General features: G+C 31.9%; 1 protein-coding gene across 1 annotated transcript in view; it reads left to right on the top strand.

Annotated features, from left to right (window-relative positions):
• The window catches only part of LOC127708495 (AP-1 complex-associated regulatory protein-like), a 36,900-nt gene extending 20,018 nt beyond the window's left edge, over nucleotides 1-16,882 (top strand). The window contains exons 3-9 of the mRNA XM_052213386.1: nucleotides 2,529-2,549; nucleotides 3,151-3,176; nucleotides 10,329-10,425; nucleotides 12,879-13,051; nucleotides 14,417-14,496; nucleotides 14,771-14,866; nucleotides 15,660-16,882. Coding sequence (XP_052069346.1) covers nucleotides 2,529-2,549; nucleotides 3,151-3,176; nucleotides 10,329-10,425; nucleotides 12,879-13,051; nucleotides 14,417-14,496; nucleotides 14,771-14,866; nucleotides 15,660-15,844 — 678 coding nt within the window. The 3' untranslated portion in view covers nucleotides 15,845-16,882. The remainder of the gene's footprint in view (nucleotides 1-2,528; nucleotides 2,550-3,150; nucleotides 3,177-10,328; nucleotides 10,426-12,878; nucleotides 13,052-14,416; nucleotides 14,497-14,770; nucleotides 14,867-15,659) is intronic.

The following is a 16,882-nucleotide window of genomic DNA, read 5'->3' as shown; positions in this document are numbered from 1 at the left end:
TTTTATTGGTGGAGGAAGCCGCAGTGCCCGGAGAAAACCTCCAACCTTCGATAGGAAAACTGACAATCCTAGTCAATTAAGATTGGAGTCGAGTGCACCCGCACGAGCGGGGTTCGAACTCACAACCTCAGTGTTGACTGGCTAGTGATTACAGTAGTAACTACTTAAACCACTCGGCCACCGAGGCCCCTTTTTGGTATACCAATCTCCATCCTTCCGCCCGTTAACACTTCGTACGTTAACTCAAGGTCGCTTTAACCAATTATCTTTTAACTTTAACAAAACATTGAAATTGACGGAAGAAAGCTCTCTTTCAATTATTTTTATTATTGGCTCTGTCATTTTAGAGTTATTGAACCTCGTCCCTAGGATTATGGAAAGGAAGCTCCTTTTTGTTTTTTTTTTTTTTTTTTAATTTTCCAGTTTGTCGCATCAGAGTGACTATAAAAAAAAATAAGAAGGACTTTTTGATATGAGTAACCAACACAGAAATTCAATCAGAGGTAAAGCTATGTTTTGTCCTTCACATGTTTATTTAGGATGTCTTTTAATGCAAAAGGAGAAGGGACTGTAATGGCAAACAGCTGTAAAATGTGCAATATTGTATCGACAATGGTAAACACATTAGGTAACATTTTGATTTTAAGACATGTGTAAATTAAGGCGATATTTGTTTATCGATATTCAAAACTCGTTAAATCGATTAGGAAGAGATAAATCAATGTAACAAACAAAAACTGAGAGAATCACATAATCCAAAATGAGCGAGACCGGATGCGTCGACTGGGTAAGCGTCTCGTGATATACTAATACTTTTACTTCTGTCGTTCTGTTAATTTACAAAACTTTACATTTTTGAAATACTAAGGCTTTTCTACCTCAGGAATAGATTACCTTAGCTGTATTTGGCAAAACTTTAAGAACTTTTTGGTCCTCAATGCTCTTCAACTTCGTACTTTATTTGGCCTTTTTAACTTTTTTTTATTCGAGTGTCACTGATGAGTCTTTTGTAGATGAAACGCGCGTCTGGCGCAAATACAAAATTTCAATCCTGGTATCCATGATGAGTTTATTTACACTGTTACTCACTAACGCTTACATTCTTTTCGGTAAACAAATTATTTGCCTTTTTTAATCGGGAATTGTCAATTATTTTCTGCTACGATGTATAGCAATCTTCATCTCATCCACCCCATTGTCTGATAAACGACATATCTTTTAATATTTATTACATAGAAATATGTTCCTGGCTCTAGGCTGTCCATGGGGAATAATGAGGAATAATCTTTGATGAGTATTCGTCAATTGGCGATGTTTAGTATTGGTGTAAAAAATATTTTTTCTGTTATTCAATATGTGATTTCATTACTATTGTCAACTCGAGTCCTTTTCTGTCACGTCTCATCGATTGTGTTTTTTTGCTGCTTTTCGTCTTCGGACAAAAAAAAAATTGAACTCTGACTCAAATACAATACTAAAAGTTTGCATTGGATTTGTTTAGGTTTTTGTTCATATACTGACTCTCAAATCATGCCTTGGTTGAACAGTTTGATACGATGTTTATGTTGTCTATTCAATATTGTACATCCATTGTATCTTTTAATAAACTATGATTTGTTGGACGCGCCAATGCCTTGTAATTTTATACATTTTGAGTTTTTACACTGTTTTTTTTTCTCGGAACAAATAGTTTAGTCTTTGATAGATATTGGTTCGTTTGTTTGTGTTAAAGTTAAATGTCTGTTGTTCAACGGCAAACATTTTGGTTTTCTCAATCAATAATCATGGACATCATAAACTTGTTAGAATGATTAGAATGTGAGGTTAAACCATATTTTGAAATAAAAGCACTCGAACTTAGGAGTTTCATGAAGGTATATTTCTAGAAACTTAAATGCACTACAATATTAAGAGCCCTAGGTAAACTTTTACACGACCAACTTTAGCATATTCAATGATACAAATATCCAAATAAAATGGAATTGAAATATGAAAAAATGAATTAAAATAGGATTAAATACCATTAGTTGCGATGCTTTAAAGTACGCTATATATTTTGCAGTTGAGAGGAGTATGGAGAAATTGTACTTATACAGTGTATAGGACTTTTCCAAGTTTTACAAAACAAACTTCAAAAAAATGAATAAAAATGAATAAATAAATTGTACTTTTTTATTAATTTTTTCGATGTATCGTCTTATATGAATTGTATTTAATCGTTAGGAGTAGCTCCCATATTATTTTTATCAAATTGACCATTGGAGCTAACCTGAAGAAATGGGTTTATTCTTTCATTATTAATATCTTTTTTTCATAATAATAGTTTTGCTGATCATGTTATGTTATACTGTCTACATATAGGTATTATTAATCAGAATGTGGTCCAAATATGCCTGAATAAAATTGAAATATTAACAATTGGACGGTCATGTTAATTTATACACAACAAAGCTCATTATGGGTCCTGATATTGATAATACACATATGTGTACATAAGTTTCTAATTGTCTTTCTTATTTTTTTTTCAGTTTGAGAATCTGATGGACGATGTAAGTACAATGATTATTTGAATTTAATTGGAAAATATAAAAATATCATCGACAACTCGACTCATCTATGTATGTCAATTCATATTGTATGTGTACACAGAGAGACAAACAAACGGATATATATATTTGTTTGCTGACATCAGTATTACGTACTGAACTTTCAATATTTCACATATATATGACAAAATCTAAATTTATTGATGACCCAATTTTATAATTTTCCAATACGTTGACGCTAAAAAAATTTGAAAGTCATGTAAACGTTATAAATAGCAGTGAAACATTTGTATTTCTTAAAGGAAATAGCTCTTGAGATTTTCTACTTTAAAACGCTCTGTATGCGAACGACCACTGCGATAGTTCTCTTTTTGAAGAAATGTTTTATTATTAATTCATTAATAGGCGATAATTATCTCACTTTTCATGTTTTTGTATGAAACATTTGAATACGTTACACCAAGTAAGTATATGTTAACGTTGTATGCTTTGACTCTTTTCAATCTGAAATAAAATTCTTAAAAGAAAACTAAATTGATATAAGGACTTGGACCTATATTTTATAATTTTTATTTCATATCATTTTATATGTTTATCTTTGTAGGATAATAATGAAGATGAAATGACAAGGTATGACAATAAAGAAACAGTAGACATCAATAACTCATAAATGATCAGTCAAGTAATTTATATAGGTATTGATGAGTATATAAAAATCTCACAATACACGGTAAACGATTGTAATAGTAGATATAAAGAGTAGACGTTTGGGTATTCAATATATGTCATCCCTGTCGATGTTTTATCCCCGTCAAAGGTTTTAATGAAAAGATAATTCATCATGTTAAATCTGATATAGTGTATAAAGAAAGCATGGGTTTTAACGATTATAATGGTTTTAATCGTATAATTTGTATATGTCACAATCATTATTTGGTTGCAGAGTACTATTTCTATTAAAGTTTATGAAATTCTTTCTATCTAAAAAGAAGTGCATGAAAAACTGCATACAATGATATATTGAAATATTTTTGTTGAAATAAATAGGTTAAAAGAACTATGTCAAAAAAAAAAAGAGATTAATTTTCTGCAGGTCATGTTGAGTTTTGGTATGCCAACATTCTGTCTAATGGTTCAGATATAAAAAATGCAATTAATAAAGAATGTGTATATATGTTAAAAAAACTGGAAAATGGTGCAAAAAAATAAAAAGTTTAACAACTGTATTAATAAAGAAGAGTAGGTATTCCTCCGTGAACCAGTATTTTTTTAAATAAAGAAAAAGAAAAGGCAGCTATCTGAATACTTTCTTTTCATGAAGGCGATGTAAGAGCAGTTCTATACGTTCTCAGTTTTTATACGCCCGTTTACGGGACGTATTATGGTATACCGTTGACCGTCTGTCCGCCCGTCTGTCCGTCCGTCCGTCCGTCCGTCGTCAACATGTCGGACATTAATTCAAAAACGCTTTAACCAATATGCATGAAACTTTGGTGAATTGTTTATATCTATTGACGTGAGCTCCCTTTTGTTTTTTATAAATTTCGGATTTACCGTTTCCGAGTTTAGGGGTTTTATTCATTAAAAAAGTGGGGATTTTCCAGTTTTGGGACAATAACTCAAAAACATTTTCACCAATTTGTATGAAACTTTTGTGAATTGTTTATATCTATTGTCGTGAGCTCCCTTTCGTTTTTTATAAATTTCGGTTTTACCGTTTCGGAGTTTTGGGGTTTTATTCATTATAAAAGGGGGGATTTTCCAGTTTTCAGACAAGAACTCAAAAACAATTTCACCAATTTGCAAGAAACTTTGATGAATTGTTTATTTCTATCGACATGAGCTCCCTTTTGATTTTTATAAATTGTAGACTATACGTTTCCGATTTATGGGGCTTTATTCATTACAAAAAGGGGGATTTTCCAGTTTTCGGACAATAACTCAAAAATGCTTTCAGCATTTTTTACGAAAACTTTAGTAAATTGTTTATTATTTGTAGCCTCACCATTTCAATAATGATGTTCTGATTCATTTCCGAAAGATATTTTGACAGTCCTTTTACAGAAATGTCGGTATAAAAATGTGATTTTTTTTGTTGGAAGACCAAGTCTTCTTTTATCTACGGAGAACACCTAGTAATAGTTTTGAGTAATTAAATAAAATTTTCTTATCTGAAACTACTAGGCAAATCTTACAAAGACTGATTCAATTACATCGTAATGAGAAAACTTAACATTTTGTTATATCTACTCATGCAACTTTGGTATCCTGACCTTTTTTTGTCAGAATAATATACTTGTTTTATAATTTGATATTTTTTTTTAACATATTTCACATCTTCGTTAATTTGATAATATTTTATATTGACAATCGTAGTAAAATGCTTTTTTGTTTCAATTACTGAGTTAAACATTCAGTTTTAGAAAATGGTATCTCAAAAAAATATAAGTACCGATTATTAGGTTGACTGCCTTTCGATATTGTAAAATATCAGCTGCGAGTTACAATATGAAGCTTTTTGTCGAGTGATCGCAGCGATCAAGTTCAAAAAGGTTTCATATTGTGTCAAAATTTCTACGTTTATATAATCCCTGCCTTTCAAGAAATCAAAAGAATCACTGTCTACTTAGTTGCAAATACTTACTAGAACTGACAGTCCGCCAGCGGAGGTACTGGTCAATGCAGCTATTACCAGTATCTCAGGGGATGATATCAATGTCAGTACCTACGACTCATGTTTCTGGAACACTCACAACAAAACAGCCAAAAGTATAATGGTCGGCCCATTGTTTGCATTTGAAGAAAAAGGGTCACAACAAGCTAACTACTGACTCAAACACAGTACGGCAAATATGGTTGGGTTTCATTAAAGTTCAAATGTTTTAAGTTAGACTGTAGTGGACAAACGCACTTGACACACCTACAAAGTACGAGATGATGTCACAAATGCATATGAAACGTGACCACGATACAGAAATATAAAAAGGGATTGTCCTTATATATGAGAAGATATGTATAATCATAACAGAAGATGAAACAGGGCTCATTTCATGTGTTGGGGTTTGAGCTTTCCTGATGAAGATAAATCCAGAAAAGAGCTTATGACACATGACACCAATATATAAAGGTTTTTTTTTCTTTATTTCATATTATCAAAACGTTGTTGTATTCCTGCATTGAATATTTTTAAAATATGGCCTCTGGACTTCCGACTATCAAAATTAACGTATGTTACAGACCAAACAAAAACTGTTTGTGACATTTCTTCTTCTTCAAGTAACCGGGTTTTTTTTTCAAAATAAATAGATGCATGAACGAAGTGATAAAATGAAAATATGTGTTATGTAACGAAATAATGTAGATTTTATAAATTTATGTGAATATCTATAAAAGTGACCTTTAATATCCAAAACATAGCACAAGTTTACTTAAAATAGACATTTTAACAAAGGTCACTTGACTCTAACCAAGAGATTTGTTCATTCTGTTTAAAGCGCCTGCTTCTCTTTCTTTATGTGATGATATATGTGAGGGCAATTGAAGTATTTTGAGAAACAATGATGGCAGTAATAAATGTAACACTGTATTGAATAAAAAATGAATGTCTGTAAGTAACCTGCAAAGACGTTAATTTGAACACATAATGTTTAAGCGAATAATTATCTAAAATATTGAATATACTTAATTTATATTAAAAAAAGTCACTCAACTGAAATCTCTAATACCGGTTTTAGTTGTCCGTCTCTATTAACCATCCCTACGGATTATAGATGCATGTGATCATGTGTGTATATTAAGGTTGTTCTGAAAAATTCACAAAATTAGAGTTATCTTTCATCACGAATTTCAGATTTAGAATAAAAATTCAACTGCACTTTTAAATAAAGATAGAAAAAAGATAATCAAATGCAGCTTTTAAAAAATATTGGCTTCTTTCCTAAGTTGTTGCAAAATGTAAAAGAGGCTGAATCCCGCATGACTCATGTGTTGTGTCGCCCTTTTATATGCCGTTGAAAATGTAAAAGAGGCTGAATCCCGCATGACTCATGTGTTGTTTCGCACTTTTATATGCCGTTGAAAATGTAACGCATGTAATATCCATTATTGCAATAAAAAACGAGTTCAGATTCGGTCAAGTAGAAAATGCGAAGTTGATTGTACATGGTTTACCGCATCGGTTGTCCCGTGGAAGCGTGCTTGTCTCCATTGTGGATAGTCGCGGGTTCAAATTCCGGGTCAAACTTAAGACTTTTAGTATTGATAATTGCTGTCTTTTACAACTAAGCACATGAATGAAGGAGTAAGAGTAAATACGGGTGGGATCGGTGTTAAAACAACGATCTGAGTTGGATGATGTATTTTCCTGTTGACCTCTTTTTTTGTGGGTTAGCACGTTAAATATTCGAGACACCGTTTCAGTCTATAGTACAAATGAGGGTATGTTCAAACAACTTTTACATGCTATCATCTGGAATATTCGTGTTAGGATTTGACTCTTTCAAAAACATTATATACTTAGAATTAAGATATGTCCTAGCAGAGGGGGATTTAGGGGGAGGCCCCAACTATGGGACTACATATATGGTTAATGGATAGACTTTTTAGCTCACCTTAGGGTAACTAGTTTATAAATTGTATCTGAAGTTACTAGATCTATCAACAAACATGGCCACTGTTGCTTAAATTAGAACATAGGGGTCAAATGTAGCTTTTGGCTTATATCTCAAAAACTAAAGCAGTTAGAGCAAACGTGAAAGGAGTTAAAGTGATGAATAGGTCAAAATCTATCTGCTATGAAATTTTCAGGCCAATTGGAGAACCCATTGTTGGGTTACTGTCAGAAGTTGTTTATTTTTAGGAAATTTTACAGTTTTTATACGACCGCCAAAAATATTTTGTGGTCGTATATTGGTATGACGTTGGCGTCGTCGTCGTCGTCGTCCGGCGTCGTCCGAAGACACATTAGTTTTCGCACTCTAACTTTAGTTTAAGTGAATGGATCTCAATGAAATTTTACCATAAGGTTCAATACCACAAAAGGAAGGTGAGGATTGATTTTGGGGTTTATGGTACCAACAGTTAAGGAATTAGGGGCCAAAAAGGGGCCAAAAATAAGCATTTTTGTAACTTCCAGACATAACTTGTGTGTAAGTGTATGGATCTCTCTGACATTGTACCACAAGGTTCCATATCACGAAGGGAATGCTGGGATTGATTTTATGGGTAATTGCCTCCAAATTTTAGGAATTAGGGGCCAAAAAGGGGCAAAAAAAAAGCATTTTTCTAGTTTCATGACAATAACTTGTGTGTAAGTGTATGGATCTCTCTGACATTGTATCACAAGGTTCCATATTACAAAGGGAATGCTTGGATTGATTTTGGGGGTAATTGCCTCCAAATTTAGGAATTAGGGGCCAAAAAAGGGCAAAAAACAAGCATTTTTCTAGTTTCATGACAATAACTTGTGTGTAAGTGTATGGATCTTTATGAAATTGTACTACAAGGTTCCATATCACAAAGGGAAAGCTGGAATTGAGTTTGGGGGTAATTGCCCAAAAAGTTTAGGAATAAGGGGCCAAAAATAAGCATTTTTCTAGTTTCCAGACAATAACTTGTGTTCAAGTGTATGGATCTCTCTGAAATTGTACTGCAAGGTACCATACCACAAAGGGAAGGCTGGGATTGATTTTGGGGGTAATTCCCTCAAAATTTTAGGAATTAGGGGCCATAAAAGGGCAAAAAATGAAGCATTTTTCTAGTTTCAGGACAATAACTTGTGTGTAAGTGTATGGATCTTTATGAAATTGTACTGCAAGGTTCCATATCACAAAGGGAAAGCTGGGTTTGAGTTTGGGGTAATTGCCCTAAACGTTAAGGAATTTGGGGCCAAAAAGGGGCCAAAAAACAAGCATTTTTCTAGTTTCCAGACAATAACTTGTGTTCAAGTGTATGGATCTCTCTGAAATTGTACTGCAAGGTACCATACCACAAAGGGAAGGCTGGGATTGAGTTTGGGGGTGATGAATCATAAGGAGGTTCAAAAAATTTGGGGGGGGATTTTTTTTTTCATTTTTTTTCTTTAAAATTTTCCATTTTAAATTGGTTATTTCTGATTTATATATAAAAGCAAATAATAATGATATGGTTTGAATAGGTAAGTTAAAATTTTTTAAGTTCTTAGACCACTTCCATTCTGTGTCAGAAACCTATGCTGTGTCAAATATTTAATTACAATCCAAATTCAGTGCTTATCAAGCTTGAATGTTGTGTCCATACTTGCCCAAACTGTTCAGGGTTCGACCTCTGCGGTCGTATCAAGCTGCGCCCCAGCGGAGCATTTTATTGGTTATTATCTTTTAAATTATAGTAGATAGAAAGAAAGTGTAAATAAGAAAAATGCTCAGCTAAGTAAGATCTACAAATAAGTCAGCATGATCAAATTATCAATTGAACCCTTAAGGAGTTATTGCCCTTGAAACACAATTTTTTACTTTTTTTGTGCGTTTGTTACTTTTTAAAAAATCTTCTCCTCTGAAACTGCTTGGCCAAATACTTGCAAACTTTAACCGAATGTTCCTTAGGGTATCTTGTTTATAAATTGAATCCAAAGTTTTGCTCCATCAACAAATATAGCCACCATTGCTAAAAACAGAACATAGGGGACACATGCAGTTTTTGGCTTATATCTCACAAACTAAAGCAGTTAGAGCAAAGTTCAGACCAATTTGCCAACCCCTTGTTGGGTTATTGTACGGAATAGTTTTTTGGGAGAAATTATAGTTTTGGTTATTGCCCTTGAAAGATTTTTTTTATTAATTTTATACCTCAACAAACACATTTTTAGGAATTATATATAGGAATCACTCATCTAAAATATAATGCATTGTAAAAGAGGGACGAAAGATACCAGAGGGACAGTCAAACTCATAGATCGAAAACAAACTGACAACACCATGGCCAAAAATAAAAAGACAAATAGACAAATAATAGTACAGATGACACAACATAGAAAACTAAAGACTAAGCAACACGAACCCCACCAAAAAATGGGGATGATCTCAGCATAGCTGCTATTGCCAAGAAAGAACATAGTAGTAAAATGCAGTTTTTATATTTCATCTCTTAAGCAACAAGGACAAAACTTACAGAATAAATATGATCAACAATTTAAAATCTATCTGCAGTGAGATTGCAGACAAATAATTTTTTTTTTATTTTGAAGCAAATATGACCAAAACAAAGAGTTTTTAAGTGGCATTTTAAGCAAAAACCGATATACATTAAAAAGCAAAAATATAAATCATGATTGATGAATGAATTGAGCAAAAAAATTCAGGTGAGAGATTCAGGCTCTTGAGAGCCTCTTGTTACAAACCCTAACATTGCCTAGTGTTGGCCTCCTTTTTCAAAATCCTGGATCCGCATCTACCTAAGATCATCTTATTACATGTTTTACTTCTAAGATCCCCCTGATGATACAGTCCATGATTTGGAGTTTTTTTTTTGTCATATAAGTAAATTTCAAAGCAGATTTAAGCTTTTTAAAATGGAGCAGTTGATTTTGTAGAGTAAATTTGGAATTACAACCAGGACCTTTTACAGTTTCCTCCTATGTTGAGCGGGTAAGGTAATTTAAAAATATTATAAGATGTTGTACTTGGCTGTTATCATTTATTTATGTTGTACAAATAAAAAAGAAAAGACAATATGTCTTGTTGCAATGTTTTCAGTTAATTAATGTCTGCATGTGTTGAATTTTCCTTTTATTTTTTTGTATATTAGATTGGTGACTGAAAAAGAAAAACAGCTTTTGTTGAATAAATCTTATACGGACATCGTTAAACACCAAAAAATACTTGATGCAGAAATCGACTCTAAGGTAGGATACGATTTGCTTACAGGTAGCTTCTTCTTTGGTATACATTCTCTTGTATCCATTTGTAATATTAACTTTAAATGCAAAATTTCCATTTAAAGGTTCACATCCAGAGCTCTAGTTCACATACAAGACAGATGATTATTTGATGACTGTCTCGTAGACAAATGCACCCATTTTAATTATTTATATATGTGCATAAAATGAAGGTTTAGGATCAATCTTTATTGTGGTAATGCAATTTCTGAATATACTACGCATTTTATTTTCACAGAACGCTTCACTTTGCTATAGTTGTTTTTTTTATTCTGTTATGTTTATATTTAATTATATTTATATTATTTGTTATTTTAAAAAATTGTATGCACATATAAATTTATTTACGTAGTTTAAATATATTGAAAAGATGTAAATTTTGTTTTGCATTTTGTAAAGTCATGTTTATACACTTTCTTCATGTTTGTTGGAGCTTTTCTTTTAAAAGTTTCATTAAACACAGTTTATTATCGAACAGTGGTAAGATTTTTTTTATCAGATCGAACATGAACATATTTTTGAGTGTTAATATATTCAATGTATTGCACAAAAGAATGGATTTTAACTAAGCAAGTTTTGATCTGTCTTTGCAACAGAAACATTATGTGATAATAATCATTATGGTATTAAATCAAGCGAAATCAGTGCTAAGTCAGATCGGTTGTTTTTTTAATCCACCATTTTGTATACGCCCGTTTACGGGACGTATTATGGTATACCTCTGTCCGTCCGTCCGTCCGTCGTCAACATGTCGGACATTAACTCAAAATCGCTTTAACCAATTTGCATAAAACTTAAGTGAATTGTTTATATCTATTGACGTGAGCTCAGTTTCGTTTTTTATAAATTTTAGATTTTACGTTTCCAAGTTATGGGGTTTTATTCATTAAAAAAGGGGGGATTTTCCAGTTTTCGGACAATAACTCGAGAATGCTATCACCAACTTGCAAGAAATTGTGGTGAATTGTTTATATCTATTGACATGAGCTCCCTTTTGATTTATATATATTTTAGATTTTACATTTCCGAGTTACAGGGTTTTATTCATAAAAAAAAGGGGATTTTCCAGTTTTCAGGCAAAAAATCAAAAATGCTTTCAGCAGTTCTTATGAAACTTTGGTGAATTGTTTATATCTATTGATGTAAGTTCCTTTTAGAATTTTATAAATTTTACATTTTACATTTCTGAGTTATGGGGTTTTATTCATTAAAAAAGGGGGGATTTTCCATTTTTTGGACAATAACTCAAAAATGCTGTCAGAAATTCTCATGAAACTTTGGTGAATTATTTATATCTATTGATGTAAGCTCCCTTTACATTTTCATAAATTTTTAATTTGACATTGAGAATTAATTGAACTTTAATTGTTTATAGTCTGACAACAGATTTACTAAGTATTGCGCAACAGCACAGTGTATTGCACAACAGCAAGAAATCTTTAATTGAATATAAATTCAATTCATATAACCAATTTCAAGTTCTTTGACTACATTTATTCAGCAACCAGCGAAGCAGTTTATTACATAAGGAAATGCCTGTACCAAGTCAGGAATATGACAGTTGTTTTCCATTCGTTTGATATGTTTGAGCTTTTGATTTTGCCATTTGATAAGGGACTTTCCGTTTTGAATTTTCCTTGGAGTTCGGTATATTTGTTATTTTACTATTCAAATCAGCATTACTAAACTTAGTAGTGGAATCTCAAATTAAATTTTATAGTTAAAATAATCGTTAATAATTTTGTAAGTCAACTTATTGTTACAAAGAGCAAGAGCAAATCTTATCATGGAGAGAAAATTGTCAAAGTTAACAATGAAAAATTAAATTGCTTAGAGTAAAGACAATCATTTTAACTGTTTTAACTTACTCATCCTTAGCTTTCAAATTTTCGGTTTTGAGATTTCCTAATGAAGGTTAATCCAGAAAAAAACGTTTCGGACGCATAACATTTATAATGTGTTGTTTTCGTTTTTTTACAGCACTGGGTCGATACCTTTGCAGGTGGAATAACAGTCCCCGAGGGTATCATCAGCTCAGTAGTCAGTAGTTCGATACTGACATGATTTATAACAAACCTTTCTAAAATTGTCCGTCTATAAATTTTGAAATTATAAAGAAACTAAGGTTTCAACTTCCTCTGGCAATGTTGACCTTCGATGGATTTGGCTATTTTTTAATGTCTTTTTTGGTCAAATAGCTCTTCAACTGTTTCGGTTCTTATAATTCTGGGCTTTGAATTTTTCGGCTCTGAGCGTTCCTGATGAGGGTAAATCCAGAACAGCGCTTCGGACGCATGCAATTATACAGTATTGTTTCATTTTCTTACACTCAGCTATTGCAATTAATGTCCTTTGGTATAGTTAGCAAAGGCTTTAATGTTAAAAAAAACCTTTAAATTTATTTATTTATTACTTTTAAGTTGAGACAAGAAGAAGAAGAAATCCGAGCTGAAGAAGAAAAGTTCTATGAAGCTAAACGTGAAGCAGCACGGGTTGCTAAATTCCAAAAAGCGAAAGAGACAACTGCCAAAAATAAAACTGCTTCCAGAAGTGGAAAATCATGGCTTGGTGATGATGAAACAGAATGGGAAATGTAATTAATTTTTAAAAGTGTCAGAGTTCAAGAATGTTCCTCTGATACTAGTATGTGGCATTTTCCAAGTATATCTTGAGAATGTTGTTTCTTGTACATTGTTCCCATATCATTTTCTCTCTTAAACACCACTGCTGGTAGATTGTAAGTTCCCAATGTTGTCATCAATTCAGTAGTCAGTGCTTTGGTACTGACATAATTTATAAACCTTTCATAAATTTTCCGTTGTTAAATTAAGAAATTATTAAGAAACTAAGGTTCCAGCACCCTCAGGCAAAGTTGACCTTAGATGAATTTTGCTTTGTTAGGTCCATTTTGGTGATATAAGTTGTGAGTTGGTTTGGTCTTAATATACACTCTTGGCTTTCAAATGTTAGGTCCATTTTGGTGATATAAGTTGTGAGTTGGTTTGGTCTTATACACTCTTGGCTTTCAAATGTTTGGTCCATTTTGGTGATATAAGTTGTGAGTTGGTTTGGTCTTATACACTCTTGGCTTTCAAATGTTTGGTCCATTTTGGTGATATAAGTTGTGAGTTGGTTTGGTCTTATACACTCTTGGCTTTCAAATGTTTGGGTTTGAGCATTCTTGATGAAGGTAAATCCAGAAAAACGCTTCGGAAACATGAAATTAAGGACGTTCGCTACTCTTGTTTTTTAATTTTTGTCAGATATTCGGAATCCTCTAGTTTTATCCATGTTAGTGCCACTAAAAATTTTGCCCGCTAACCCCTATTTTTCTTTTCATAATTTTATTACATATAGTTTAAATAGCCATATTTGAAAATGCTACAAAATCCTTGTTTTTTTTTTAAAGAAAAAGGGTGCCAATGTTAAATGTATGAAAAGTCTAGAGAGAATTATTTCCCGCCAAATTTTCAATGGCTTATATCTCGAAAACAAGCACACGGACCCTTCATTTTTTTCTGCTTTTTTAGTTCCTTTATTTACATACTATCAATTTATAACAGTCTTTTAAAAAGCTTGTTATTTTGAAATAGAGTAGCGAACATCCTTAATACACTTTTGTTTTCATTCAAAATAAATAATTTTTCTTATACATTACACAATGGCTTGGATATACAGACCATCTGAATAATACTTGTCTTCATTATTAGAAATAAGAAAGTGGTTCAAATAACAAATGAATTACTTTATTCACTGTCTAGATGCATATAATTTTAATGTATACAGTAATACAATTTACAATGAAAAAGCAAGCAATTATTTCCTGGAAGTACCAAAATTGACCAGATATTTTGAAGACTCTAGAATACAGTTACTCTTGCTGACTTAAACTTTTTTCATTTTGAAATTGTGCAGACTCGGTTTCATTTTTATATGATAAATATATATTCAATTCCAGTGCAGGAGGAGAAGATGATTTTGATATGTTCTTAGAAAGTGTTAGGGCACGATCCCTCAGAAAGACTCATTTAAATCACGGTAAGTACAGATATAATAGTCGACATTGCAGATTTGTTTGCAAAAATGAAACAGTTCATATATAGTCTATTACGAAGACTCCGTGTAGGCCTTCATTTTGAATTGTAGCAGATTTGCAGCAATAGTAAAATGAGATATACATTTGCTTTAAAATCAAAGTGAAGCTCACATTTTATGCCGAAACTACAGTTGATAAGAAACCTGTATTTTTTAAAATTTGATTAATGTTGGTCTACACTAAATATACCTCAAATATATTGCTTATGTTGAACAGGCTCAACAGATGGACATAGTTCCACAAGTTCTTTATCAGGGACACAGACCAAAGATAAATCATCATCAATAGACTTAGAATGGGAACACGAAGAAGGTAGGCTATACTAAAGTATGTTAGCAATAATATGAAACTGTCACTATGAAAATGGATGAATATGTAAATCAAGAGTTCACTCGATAAAATGTGGTCTCGCCTGCTACGAATCATGATTGAATAAGCTTAATATGACATTAACTTAACATTATTTATGATATATTTGAGGTAAGATGAATCCTATTAAGCTAATCGAATATAGGTGACCTGTCACTTATGATAACTTAGAAATTGACCTTATTACGAAAATTTAAAAGTTGATCAATGAACTTTGAAATTCAGGTAAAGATCAGACGAACCATGTCGGGCATTCAAGTTCACCATTGTCACCATTACAGTTTTTATACTCTCCGAATAATAATGCCCAAAAATTATAGTATTTGAGAAATGTAACTTTTCATAAATCTTAATTTTGACCAATGAACCATGAAAATAATTCAAGATCAGATAAATACTGTAATCAGACATGTTACTTTTTATCCATCTAAACATTAAATATGGTTTACCATTTACGTATAGTATCTGAGAAACAGACATAATTATGAAAAGTTAAGGTTAATCAATGGACTATGCAAATAAAGTCAGATAAACGGTGTCAGACAGGTAGGTACAAGTAAAAGACTTCATACAGGAGCTGCACAAGAAGAATTAAAAGAAGTTTGCATTATATTTTAACTTCACGTTCCTCTATAGTAATGATGACCTCTCTTTAATCATTCTTTTTAAAGTATACAGAAGTAGTAAGAAATTGTCACTTTCATTATGTTTTTTCAATAATTTGAATTGATTTTAGGTGTAGTGCCTCAAAAGCGACAAAGGTCATCAACTGAAGAAAATCTTTATGCCACCATTGGTACAAGAAATAAAGAAAGTCCAGCGCAGTCTGTTGAATTAGAATGGGATAATGACTTTGTATCGGCTGACTGTGATACAGAAAAACTTCTTACATCTGACAAAAGATCTCGAAATGATTCATAATAATACACATTCCAATGTGATATATTTTTGTGGTTGTGGCCACTTAAACTTTTTATGATGTAAGGTGCTTTGTTTTTTTTATACAAAAACAAAACATTTCAGGTATGCTTTATTTGAATTCCAATCACTCTATTTGGTTGATTTATTACTAATTTATTAAAACATACTTAATCTTTCAATCATGTAAATAGTAAACCCAAAGTTTGCAATATATGAGTTCAGTTGAGCCGCCAACAATAGCAGAGGTGCATTATGTTTTCCGTTCTATGAGTTCGTTCTTTCAGTATTGGGTTAAAGTTTTGGTTAATGGTAGATTACAGTTTTGGTTTAGGTCAGTTTGTGTTCACATCAACTTGAAATTTACTGCATATTTTCATTATGAAGTAAACCGTGTAATATATATGCCAAATGCAGTTTTTGACCCTTCTTGGTTTACTGAACATGAATATGTGTTTTGGTTAAAGTTTTAGTTTAAGGTAGGTAAACGTTTTGTTTAAGGTTGTTTGTGGTCACATTAACTTGAAACTTCATACACATATTTGCTATAAAGTGAACTGTCTAGTATATTCCAAATTGGGGTTTGAACAAATTTTCCCGTTCACAGAAAATGGAAATGTGATGGTGCGAGAGGGGCATCATATCCTATGAACAAATATTTTGTTGGTGAATTGATTTATCCAGAAATTACCTGTTTTTCAAAATGTTAATTATTTTCTTCTTACCATTGTCGTCCTCTTTAAATACACAAAAGTGGAATGGTAAGTTTTCTAATGATCTAAGAATCCTTAATTTGACCATATATTATTTCCTATCCATTTGACACAAGGTTTGATTTGATATATTTAAATCATTATATATTGTAACAAGCATTCCAATGCATATCAGAAAAGTGTGAATGTAGAATATATGTTTTTTGTTGTGAGCAATATTTTGGAGGATCCAAGTTTTATCTATAATTCAGTGTATGTTATTGAGAATATATATATATACATTTTATAATGAAGCCTTTATATCTGCAATAAATGCTGTGAAAATAGA

This window comes from Mytilus californianus, unplaced genomic scaffold (assembly GCF_021869535.1).
Source record: "Mytilus californianus isolate M0D057914Y unplaced genomic scaffold, xbMytCali1.0.p SCAF_7, whole genome shotgun sequence".
Classification (NCBI taxonomy): domain Eukaryota; kingdom Metazoa; phylum Mollusca; class Bivalvia; order Mytilida; family Mytilidae; genus Mytilus; species Mytilus californianus.
This window is presented reverse-complemented; position numbering and strand designations above follow the sequence as displayed.